General features: G+C 33.6%; 1 protein-coding gene and 1 non-coding gene across 2 annotated transcripts; both read right to left on the minus strand.

Moving 5' to 3' along the window:
• Nucleotides 1–147: 147 nt before the first annotated feature.
• On the minus strand, nt 148–1,787 carry LOC11432076 (UDP-glycosyltransferase 73C4). The gene has a single exon (XM_003614136.4). It carries the CDS (start codon nt 1,748–1,750, stop codon nt 248–250), a length of 1,503 nt encoding a protein of 500 aa, XP_003614184.4. The 5' UTR covers nt 1,751–1,787; the 3' UTR covers nt 148–247.
• A 9,247-nt stretch (nt 1,788–11,034) lies between these two features.
• Nucleotides 11,035–11,140, minus strand: LOC112422273 (small nucleolar RNA R71). Its single transcript, XR_003012640.1, has one exon. It is a non-coding gene; the product is annotated as a small nucleolar RNA R71 (small nucleolar RNA).
• Between the last annotated feature and the right edge of the window lie 1,834 nt (nt 11,141–12,974).

Here is a 12,974-nt window from a genome sequence, read left to right on the forward strand (position 1 = left end):
CCGAATACATCATTGGAAGGAGCTCTTTACCACTGGAGCCCAAGCAACCTGGTTAACGTTATTCCAGCGTTTGTTACAATATGTTATTGATAGTATTTAATGACTCTAATTATCATTGAGGAACAAAGAGTTCTTACATAGTTTCAAACTTCAAAGAACACATAGAATGTCATGAATCATTCACCATTTATTGTAAAATATAAGGAATAAACAAGCAAGCAATAAAGTATAACAAAGAAGCAATACTTCAAAATTCAAATGGTTTAACATGCATGATATCTTCAATTAGCTTCAACATGTTGAGGTAAGAAGATCCACCTTGTTCAATAGCCTTCTTTCCCATATCAGCATACTTCTTAGCTCTTTCCCTCCTCTCATTTTTCCCTTCACCTTCACCCATCACCTTCTCTATAGCTTCTCTAACATTTTCCCTACTCACTTGAAAACCATCACCAAACTCATCTTCATCTCCAAAATGCACAGCATTTTCTACTCCCACCCTCACACCAGTCTCAATCACTTGTACAACCAATTTCTCATTATAAAATTGATCAGAAAACATAGGAAATGTTATCAATGGTACACCAGCACATATAGCTTCTAATGTTGAATTCCATCCACAATGTGTCAAAAATGCACCTATTGCTTTATGTGACAATATCAAAACTTGTGGAGCCCAACCTCTAATCAAAATTCCTCTCCCTTTAACCCTCTCTTCAAATCCATCTTCTAATAGCCATTTTTCCATTTCACCCCACTTATATGCTTTTCTCACCACCCAAATGAATGGTCTATTAGTAGCTTCCAATCCCAAACCAATTTCCATCAATTGTTTAGGTGTTACACGATTAAGACTACCAAGACAAACATAAATTACTGAGTTTTTAGGCCATGAATTAAGCCAATTCACATACTCATTTGCATCAATAAAATTTTTACTACCTCTTTGAGCTTTTTCTATATCATCTTTATTCGATAATGAAACTGGACCAACACACCATACCTTATGTCCTGTAACATTTTGATACTCTTCAACATAACCATCTTCCAGCTCTTCAAAACTATTCACCACAATCCCGTATGCTTCAACTTCCGAATCCCTTATTCGTTGACGTAAACGATTCAACAGTTGATTCGGACCAGGCTTGAATATCACAGGAAGCTGAGATTTTTTCATTGCAATTCTATGTGGCAATCCAGGGATAACAAATTGATCTGAATCATATAGAGTTTCATAAACCTTAGAAGCATGAATATTATGGTTGCATAAGAGGTTTAAGCAATTAGTACCATCAAATATGATTCTTGGGATTTTGAACTTGTTAGCTGTATCAGCTAGAGATGGAATATGCTTATCAGATATAATGCAACTTGGAAATGGTTCTAGCTTTTGAATAAGCTCTTCTATTGGCTTCTGCAGAAGGTTAACAGCTATTAAGAAATTTCCTTTGAGATCCATTGAAGGAAGTGTTTCTAAGCTTTCACATCCCTTTGGAATTCCTGCCCCGGCATTCGGAAAATTCACTTCTAGAAGTTGGATTGGTGAACCTGATTCAATCTCTTTATTGATGCTTGTTTTGAATTGGATTGCATTAAGAGGTGTAGTGATTATGGTCACCTTCACATTATGTCTAGCCAATAACTTTGCCATGTCAACCATAGGAAGAATGTGACCTGGTGCCATGAAAGGAATGCATAGAATGTGAAGGTTGCTTAGTGAAGTTGAATCCATTGCTAGTTCTTGTGTCATTTTAGGCTGCAAATGAAGGGAAAAAAAAAATGAGAAAATGAAATATTTTGTTACCAACATTTTTTTTTTTGAAAGAATTTTGTTACCAACTTGATATCATATACATTGACTCTATAAAAATTGATATCATACATGAACTTTAAAGCTAGAATACGTACCATCAAATTCCTGGCCATGAATAACTCTAAAATTGATGAGATATGAGCTTGTACAAAATGCTAGAATGTTATAGTTCTTTTTTTTGGTCAATAATTTGTTTTTATAATTGTTCAGTCAATCTATATTTATGGTGGTATTTGGCATCTTCTATATTAATATTTTCTACAAAATAATAAATTTGAATTTCTTGACTCAAGTCTTAACTAATAAGTATATAAAAAAAATTATATTTTTAATAAAAGTATTTGTTACAACATTATCTTTTTATATACTAAAATAAATATTCTCTTTTTTTTGTGTGTGTGTGTGTTAGCAATCTGGTTCACAAGAAAAGAGACGTGATAATCAGAAGTTTGGTCGGGAGATAAGTTATAAAGTATGGCCAAGTATTGTTCCACATAGGTAGATCTCTTTAACTACTTGATCTCAATCGATTGTTTTTATGAATATTCTCTCTATCATAGATAATGAAATTTTAGAAAAATATTAAATTAATTGACATTTTTTTAAAAATAAAATAAATTTATTTTTCATTTTATTCCTTAATTATGAATTTATGACTATGACCAAAATTTAATTCTTATTTTCTTTTTGACTTTCCATAATTAGGATCTTTGACCCTCATCAAATCTTAACATTTCTTCCGAGCAATGTTATCATTATTATTATGACCTTGAACATTTTTTTTTTCCGGATAATTGTTTAAATTGACTATGAAATACAAGTGATGTCTGAAAAATGATTATGTAAAAAAAAAAAAAAAAAAAACATATTTTAATCCTTAAATTTGAGATTCTTTTTATTTTTGTCACTATAATATATACGTAGTCCAAAAAAGTGATCTAGAGGTTGAATTTTTCCTGATTTTTCCAAGCGTATTTAGGATGTTAAAATACAGTTGTACAAAAAAAAATAGATTTTTCCGATTTGGGAGAATTAGTTATAAATTTTTTTATTCCACATAATTATTAGTTTCTTAAACAATTCATAATTAAATTCGTCCCTAGTTTAAAAACTTCAAAACTTTATGGTGAAAGTTCAGGCCCATTCTTAACATTTTATGGGTCTTAGGCCAAGTTTGAGAAGAAAACGGCTTTTCTCCCTTTTAAAATTGCTCATTCCCACCACAGATTTTTAAAATTAACCCTAGCGTGAGTTAACTCAAACTGAGTTCTGGTATGCCAATATAACAACATTAAATGCCACAAATCAAGCCAAATAAAAAAAGTGAGTATTTGAGAGAGTGTTGAAGAGATAGTGTTGCTAGCACTACTCTTGATCCAAATTACACCAATTCAACAACATAACTCACTCATAATAACATAATCACTCATAGTTGATCCAAATTACACCAATTTGTCATTACATACACAATCCACAAAAGATTGAATTTAATCAAAAGTGCAACATTACAGATTTTTTCGAACAGATTACACTATTACATGTCAATACGTATTACACTTCAATGGAGCGCACACAAAGATGTAACATATTATTTTCAACCATCAATCTAAACATGTAATCTATATTGCCATCATCAGGAATAATTTTTGGAAAATAAATGGTCTTCCAATTGTCTTCATCTTTATCCTCCCCTAGACTTACACATGACACCTGTACAAATACATGAGATGCTCTTTGATTTTCACCAAGATGGGAAAAGTATCTGTCAAGTTGTGTCTTCAACTCATCCAATTTGTTAGTGGGGGTTAAAAAAACCTTAATCGTCTTCATGAAGGCAGAGTATCGAACATGAGCTTCAACTTCAACTTGTGCATCTTCAGACATGTTTAACTACACAAAAGTTTATGGAATAACAAGTATAATAATAAAATCAAATGAAAGATAAAATAAGTAGTTTCATAATTAGAGACATATGTTTTTATAAAATCTGAGCAATAATAATAAGGAATAAAATTGTCGATGCTTTGCTCATCACAAAAATGTCACATATTTATATAATCTATATAGTGTTAGTTACATATTTGCCACAAAAATTGACGTTACATAATCGACCATAAAAAATTATGTTGTGTAATATCGACAAAAAAAAATGGATGAACACCGACAAAAAATGTCATAGCTTATCAAACTAGCTAGTGATAGGGAATCATCTTCATCTTCTTCAATTACTTCAAATTCTCCTTTTATTTTTCAGGAGTGGGAGTGTCGCAATAAATTGGATTGAGATGATTTGTTGGTTTTTTCGGCGATTTCTCGACCTTAGACATGACGTCTTTGAACAAAGTCTGTCTAACCATAAATGCAAATTTCCATTTCTCATCCTCACCAATCTTCTGATTCTTCCACTTTGTACAAGACGATGGTATTGAACAACCTTCTTTCATCTAAACATGAATAAAGTGGTTTGAAATTAAGCCAGACCACATTACGTGGGCACGTGGGTTAAGGGTGGAGCACCTTAGATAGGGAAAAAAGTCTCACATATACCTCTTTCGGGACATATCAACTGAACAACAACTCTATTAAAATAAGTTGCAATAATGTGACCCATGTCCGATAATGTCATCCACTTATCTATGTATGAAATTACACCACTAATTGTGGGAGGGTTTAAACTATTCATGATATATTCAAAACACTCCTCCAAACTAAATATCGGCAAATAGTCACACTTATTAGTTTTCAACTCATGAATAAGTGCACTATGAACCAATACGTGAATTTCCTCATCCATCCCCATGTGTCTAGCTATAACACGGTATCCATAATTACCATCCTCTTTAACATTCATAATATTTTCAATGTAAGGTGTCGTGATCTTTGAAATATGTATAATGTATAATAAATTCGGATGTATAGTAGGCGTCGAAACCGGATAGCGCAATGAATTGTCAATACATGCACTTTTCCTATTTGGAAATGATGACTTAGTTTGTGACGATTGGTTATCGGGAAATTGCGAATCAAAACACTCGGGATTTGACCCGTAGATGACTCTTTTGGTGTAGAGCTTACTATTTTCTTTGCTCCCTTGGCTACCACCTTTCTTGGAGGTGTAGACAATATTGTGTCTTCTGTAAATGCTAGTTGACACATCAACTCCTTGATATAAGGTTTCAATTTGTAAGGGACTTTTTTAGATGTTTCTGAATACCCACTATCTTCTCCATCACAGAAAAATCACCTTCAACTTCTTCTTCACATACACATAACCTTTAGCAATGGGGATCTATGTTATCCAATCGAATATGCAATTTTTTATCTTAATTGCAAGAATACTTGCACAAGGCAACCCATACAATGTCTTAATCACACAACCACAATTTTTCTTAACAATTTCGGTTGTCTTGGAGCATTTTTATTCATCAAGATAAAACTCAATGCGGCTCTAGAAACACATTCCTCCAACTCAAAGTGCCAAAATTTGACCTTGTAAATGTGTTCCAAGACGGTACGGCTTCTCCCAAAACATGCTTCTATCTCATGCACCTGGATAGTCAACATTTTGTCTACTACACCCCCAACATGCTATCAAATCTCCCACAATATTATTCAAATAACTTTTCAACTGTCCATGAGCCAAGTCAAACCTATTGGTGGTTCTGCAGCCTAGATACAAGACACCGTTTGTCCATAACCTCATAAATTTTTCCTTAACGGTGTTCAATATTGTAGTTTCAACATAGTCAAGGAACTTTGAGAATTTTTTTCATACATCTCAAAATTGAATTACCGAACTTGCATGTGAATCCTTTGTAGGAGATTTAACCACATCATCCCAAACTCTCATGATTTTGTTAACTATGTCACTTGCCTTCACATCCTTCTCTTCCTTCACTTCTTTCCTATTAAATTTTACATCATTCGACTTTGGATTGACTTTGCAGTTCGTAATGCGTTTACATCTTACATTCTTCCCAATATGAAAATGAAAAGGTAAAGCAACAGTTTCACAGAGAACTTTGGCAACAACATACATCAGAATAGTGTCCATGTCAGTGACAATCACCTTAGGCATATTGAGTTTTGAGGACAAAAGACCAACCAACATCTCTAGAACTCAAGTAATGTTACACTCTTTTTTAAAGGAAAGAAAAGGAAAATAAACAGAATATGTCATGTCGGTAGAGGTAACACCAACTATATCAAATAATGGCATTCTGTACATATTGATTTTATAAGTGGAGTCCATGACCAAAACGGTTGGAGAAATGTTAAGAAAATAAATAGGCTCCGGATGAGCAAAAAATATGTCTTCAAGAGTGGTTTTCCTCACAATTTGTTCTTGTGAAATAGGCATATTTATGCTTCTCTAACTCCTCAACTAAGCATTGCATCTCCGTCTTGTCACCTCTTATAGAATTTCGCAATCTAGCACGTGCATAGTACGCTTGTTTTATATTCGTCAAACTTTATTGATTTTTTTCCTTCAAATCCATGAGAATATTCCTAGGAAACATCAACATCTTTGTCATGTCAATGACTTTTTCTTCTCTTCCTCTCTTAGTCTATGCACAAGAAGGTGACCGCCTAACTTTGACTCCAACTCATGGTTGGGAACTCCATTAAGAATGGGCAACTACCATTCATTTGTCTTCTTCTCAAAATAATCACACATCCTAAATGGAGAATCAAATTTCCTTGAGGTCGTGCCTTCAAGCTTCAATTTCTTCTTCGTCAACATTAGATTTGTATATACCACTCCTTTCACATTACAACGTCAACATTGGATTTTTTATATTGAATTTATCTAGAGATATAGTAAATTTTGCCTTTACCGCTTGTCGACAATCCCAATCAAGCAAATTATCTTGCACTCGCCATCTATCCTTAGTGAAAAAAATGACGCGGTGTTTACTTCATTATCACGAAGATTGGAAACACCAGAAGATTTTGCTTCAAAGGAAGCTACAATGGAAGGTTTGACATCAACATAAGCTTCGATGATGGATGATATTTCCTCAACACCATCATCCACCGGATTTTCAATCATCACTATGAAGAACAAATAAAAAATGACAAAGAAAAATAATATAAGAGGGCACCTAAGAAAAAGAAAAAAAAAAGGGCACCAAAATTCAAACATGAAGCTCCATGCAAGTTAAGTTATCCTGGACCCTCAGCGTGAGTAATTTCACGCTGGCACCTCAACGAGAGTTAACTTACGCTATATATAGGGCTCCAAGCTGACGAACCACACAACACGACTAGCAAACTGTAAAGGAGTTAACTCACGCTGGGTTTCAGTGTGACTTAACTCACGCTGAGTACCGAGCGTAAGTTAACTAACGTTGGGGTTATTTTAGGAAATTTGATGTGGGAATGAGCGAAAACCAAAGGGACAAGAACAATTTTCGCTTGAGAAAAGGACCCACTTATATAAAAGATCTTAATTTTATTTTATAAACGATGGATGAGATATGCATTAATCATATTCATAGCGGTCACCATAATACGATATTTTGAAATCCCAATTATGCTGATACTCCAAAACATTGCGTGTCAAATGCAACTTGTCTTATATATTATCAATAAAAAAGAATAACAAAACAAAAAATAATAATTAGACGGACCGAACGAAACCGAACAAAGCTAAACAAAACGATAGTAGACATACCAAACTTTATAAAAGTTTCATTATCTGATTTGATAATTCAATTGATTTACCACTCTAAAATATCTCAAAGAGCTTCATTATCATTCATCATCATAAATCCATAATAGTATAAAATGCACTTCCCTCATACCTAGAACTTTAAAACCTTTTATCATTTGTCAATAGAATATGATATGTTACTTAGGAGAAGAGGTCACATATTAATTTTGATCTTGGGAAAGGAGAGAGAAAAGGATTGGTCCAAAATTATCATCGAAGATTTATTTTCCAAAAAACAACATTGGGAGTGGGAGGGAGGGAGGGAGGGAGGGAGAGAGAGAGATAGAGAGAGAGAGAAGATGACAAACAAATAAAAAGTATTCGGTATTGTTGTCGTATAATAATAACTATAAAACTTCGGCATCCAACGGTTGAAAAAAATATTCATACTCACTCACGATGGGAGACCTATCAAGCTCTCCCATCGTAGATTGAGCCTATAATTGAATGACAACTTGACTTTCGAAGTTTTTTCTAAGAGAATGGCCAATCAAAAGAATAATGAGTTAAAGAAGAAAGTGAAACCTTTTGGAATAGTGATTTGGGAATGCCGATGATGATCAACTCTTCTATAGACACAATTTCAAATGAAATTTATTTGGTCACATACATAGATGATAAAATGTAAAAGTGAAATGATGTTAAGCGATATGACTTAATTATTTCTCTTTTATACTTTATCATTTATGTCTATGCTCACATACTTTTGATCTGGGGTTATGCCCAATCAAGTATTTCTCGTCAATAAGAAAGGTAAATATTTCATATCTTTCTTTGTTTGTAGGAGTTAATGAGTGTCTTTAAAGTATTAAATGAAGTAAGTTTGCATAACAAAATATTGTAGTTATTACTAAGACAAAACTAAGAAATTGTATTTTCGAAACAAATTTTTTATTAATGAGGTTATTATCCAATGCTTTTAGAATCCTGATTAGCAAAACCATTTTTTGTTTACCTCATGTTAGTGAAATTATTAGGATGAAATTTATTTAAGGGGTAGAGTGTAAACTGTAAAACCCCAAGTTTTTAGTATTTTCAATTTTTAAAACCCCAACTGAGATATACTAATTGATTGATGTTTGAATGTTTAGATATCAATATATGATAGTTGAATGGGTAAGATTATATTTTTACAAACAAATCGATTTTTGAGGTAAAAAAAATTAGTTTACTCTAATTTTTTTTTTCTATTGGTAAAAATTGATTTTTATCAGAATGTACGGGATATTTATTTTTGTGTAGTGTTTCAAAAGAGAGAAATAGTTCCACTTTATGTGCAATCTCAATCTTAATTCAAATTAAAAAAAAAAAATCCTTGTTATGAGAAATAGAAGCATCTATATAAAGGATCCTTGTCCGAGTATTCATTCATTTGAACTCTTACCGAAAATTGTGTTTGAATCCAAAATCTCTCAAACACTTAAAAATAGCCATTAAAATCTAAAATATAAACCGGTCATCCCCTAACAACCTTGCTTTTATCTACCAAAATTGTCCTTTAATGGGTAAAATTTTCAACTTGAGCCCTATGAAGCCTCGATGCTTTAAAATTCATGAAGTATCGGTATCCGATACATATCATGCATTGATACGTGTCTGATATGTTCTAATGCGTATCGGAAGAGTATCCTTTTTAAAAACCATTGACTGATACATTTGAAATACTTCCTGATTACGCGAGGAATACAGAGGTGGAAATCGATAAATGTATGATACATAATTTTTCTATTATTTTGGTTTTCTTTAGAAAAAAGAGGAAAAGTGATTTTTCTAATTTCTTTCCTTTTTCTTAAAAAAATAAGAAAAATGAAAAAACATTAAAATAAAGTTTAACAAAAACGATGTTCTCTTTTTGGGATATATTCCCTTCAAAATGAAATATAAGTGAAAGTGGTAGTTGTAAAGTCATTATATATGATTAAAAAATTAGTCTATGTACATCAAATTTTCATCTATCTTTTTTGCTTATATTTCATTCGGAGGGAGTATATATTTGACTAAGTAATGATGTTCTCTTTTGGATATAAGTAATTGATTAAGTGTCATTTTCTTTATTATCAATTATTCATGTTTATATATTGCGCATTTTAATATTTAATTTTAACAATTAAATACATCAATGAAAAAATAATTTAAACAATAAAAATTAATGAAATGCTTCAATATCTAAGTCCCTCGTAACGACGCCATCTGATAGGTGCTTTAACATCAAAGTTAAGTATTCAGGTTTTGTCATGTACAAGGACTTGTACAATACTATTGCCTTTAAATAATTATTAGGTTTAAATATGCCTTTAGTTCTTGCACTTTCATCAGATTTTGGCATTGATCCCTACACTTTTTTTTGTTTGGAATTAGTCCATGCACTTTGTAAAAATATTGGTATTAGTCCCTCTGTTAACTTTCTATTAAAAAAAAAACACAAAACTATTGGTATTGGTCCCTGCACTTTGTAAAAATATTGATATTGGTCCCTGCACTTTGTAAAAATATTGATATTGGTGCCACGTGGCGTGAAATGATTGGGCCACGTGGCACTCCGTTGGTTTTGTGTGTTTTTTTTTTTAACAGAAAGTTAACAGAGGGACCAATACCAATATTTTTACAAAGTGCAGGGACCAATGCCAAACAAAAAAAAGTGCAGGGACCAATGCCAAAATCTGATGAAAGTGCAGGGACCAATGACACATTTAAACCTAATTACTATAGTTTTAAGAATGGTTGTATGTTTATGAAATGATGTATACATTTAAAAAGGAAAACAAAGAACATCGAGACGATGTTGTTTGGATTAAGTTTCGCTAACCAATCATTTATACCTTCATCTATTGCATTCCGTATATCTCGATGTATCGTAGATAGTGGAAGGTCCATTATATTCTCTAACCTCTGAAGTCTCGCTTAGTTGGATAATAGAATGACATTACGTTTCGACAGTGTGTGTGTGCGATTGTAAATTTAATATGATGTCTCACAACTAGCATCTACAAATGTCTTTATCCATATCCTTTATAAAGGAAGTCTATGTCTAGCATTCCCTAAGTCAAAAGATCAATTTTAGATTCCTAGGGAGTCTCCACAATCTTCTCCACCATCATCTTCGAGAAGTGAAGAAGACATTGTCATTGAAACTGTAGTCATGGCAAATGAGGAACCTAATGCACTACCGTGTTGGACTAGTCCAAGAAGGCTTGCTCGTCTTGGAAGGCAAAATACAAAGCAACTGAGATGAAATCGGGAACGGTTCAATTGGTGACTCATCATCCCTTTTCCGGTCTTGATCATGAGGACCCATATCAACATCTCACAACTTTCTATGGTCTAGCCAACACACTTGGAGCTAGTGAGGAGGAGGAAGAGACAATGTTTTCAAGATTGTTCTCTCATTCGTTGCTCGGGAAAGTTAAAGAATGGTACTTGGATTAATCAACTCAAGTGATGACCGATTGGAATGCCTTGGAGAAAGCTTTTCAAGACAGGTTTTTCCAAGAGGATAGACACTTGGAAGCTAAAACTGCACTTACAACGTTTAATCAAGGTGTTGGTGAACCACTTTGTGAAGCTTGGGAGCGTTACAAGTCTTTGTTGAGGAATTGTCCAAAACATGGCTTTACTAATCAAATGCAAATCTACCTCTTCCGCCAAGGGCTTCAAAATAACACCAAGGTTATGTTAGATGCCACTGTCGGCGGTAGTTGATGAGTAAAACCGCAAGTGCACGGTTCTACCGAAGTAGTAATAAAAGAGTATCGTTCCGATAGGGAGTTATGAATTCAATTAACTTTCAATAATGATTAGAAAAGAGTTTTAGTTAAAAAGTTTGGATTTTGTTTTAAAAGAGAAATAACAATAATAATAAAAAGGTGTCTTGGGATTATTGGTCCGTCATGGCGACAAATCCTTCACAAACCAAACTTTTATACCTAGAACCTGTTGGAACAAAATGTGTTTTACAATAAACCCTAATGAGTTTTGATGATAACAAGGTATTAAAAATTGTCAATTGGTTATTGCTAATATTTGTTCAAGTGTACAGGACCAAAGACAAAGTTAATCAATTCAATATGTCTTGGAAGAACAAAAGAGAGCAAAGGAACCATCAAGAAGAGGAACCTAAAGCATCTGAAGAAAACTGCATCTGAAGTTATGAAGTGTTTCTGAAGTTTCAAGTGCCTCTGAAGTGATGATGTCATCAGAAGCAGAAGTCATCAGAAGCAAAGTTCATCAGAAGCTATATCATCACCAGAAGTTATAGTTGTTCAGAAGATTCAATCTGAAATCTCAAAAGAGCTGTCTCTTGAAGTTAACCTCGTCTAAGAGAGCGAAGGATCAAAAGGGAGGTGCCAACGTTCATTTGAAAAGCACTGGGTGCTTGTCCTTCATTGAAGAGTTGACAAAGTACAAATGTACAACCACTACCTCCACGACCCTGAGTGTGTCCTCGCTACAAGACAAGATAACAGCTCTGCCTGCAGAATTGTTCCCTCAAGATAGGAATGAATTTGAAGTTGATCCTTCATAGGACTACATCCAAATCAGGCAAAAGATTACTGGTGGATGATCAAAGGAACTCAACGACTCTTTAGACGTGCTTAAGATCTCAACGTCTCTCTACACACCTCTATATAAGGAAATGAAGACTTGAAGATCAGTAGAGACATTATCACAAGTTAAAAGCTCCAAAACTCTGCCAAATTTGTTTCTCAAAAGCACTTTGAATTTCTGTACTGATTTGATATATCTTAGAAATTCTTAAGTCTAGAGTCTTTTATTGCATTGTATTGTGAACACCACTGATTGTATATCAAGTGTTCAGAGTCAAACAATTTTCTGTGTAATTCTGTTTGATTAGAAGTCTCTTGCTTTAGTGCTTGAGCATAGAAAGTCTCTCGCCTGCGTGCTTGAGCATTTGGGAAGTCTCATACTAGGTAGTATTGAGCAGTTGTAATCTGTGTGATTATTTCTTAGTGGAAATCTCCTTGGAAGTGCAAGGGGGACTAGACTACTTCCGGTTTGTGGAAGGAACCAGGATAATTGCTTATGTCTCTCTTTCTTTTCTCTACTCTGTTTTTATTCCGCTGCGTATCGGATTTTGAACATCACATCAGAAGCACTCTCATCCAGCTTCTGAAGTGATATCAGAAGAAGAATTTTCTGAGAAAAAGAAAACACAATTCAACCCCCCCTTCTTGTGTTTTTCTCACCTTTAGAACCTTATGTTAGACCTAATTTCTAAAGACAGGTTTCTCTTTAGCCTATCACATCTCCTTTCGGTCTCAGTGAGTGGGTTCCTCTAGCAACCACGCCTATTTTCATGGTTGATTGCTATTAGAATCCTTGAAGTTTGAAACTTTATATGTCTCAAGCTTTGCTAGACTATTTTCATGTTTCACAATCCTTGCCTAAATTCACTTGTTCGAATATCAAAACTCCACTTTCGTTTTC

Source organism: Medicago truncatula, chromosome 5 (assembly GCF_003473485.1).
Source record: "Medicago truncatula cultivar Jemalong A17 chromosome 5, MtrunA17r5.0-ANR, whole genome shotgun sequence".
NCBI lineage: Eukaryota > Viridiplantae > Streptophyta > Magnoliopsida > Fabales > Fabaceae > Medicago > Medicago truncatula.

What these genes read in the sequence shown, in the direction of transcription:
- LOC11432076 (XM_003614136.4), bottom strand. Translation starts at nt 1,750, where the DNA reads ATGACACAAGAACTAGCAATGGATTCAACTTCACTAAGCAACCTTCAC.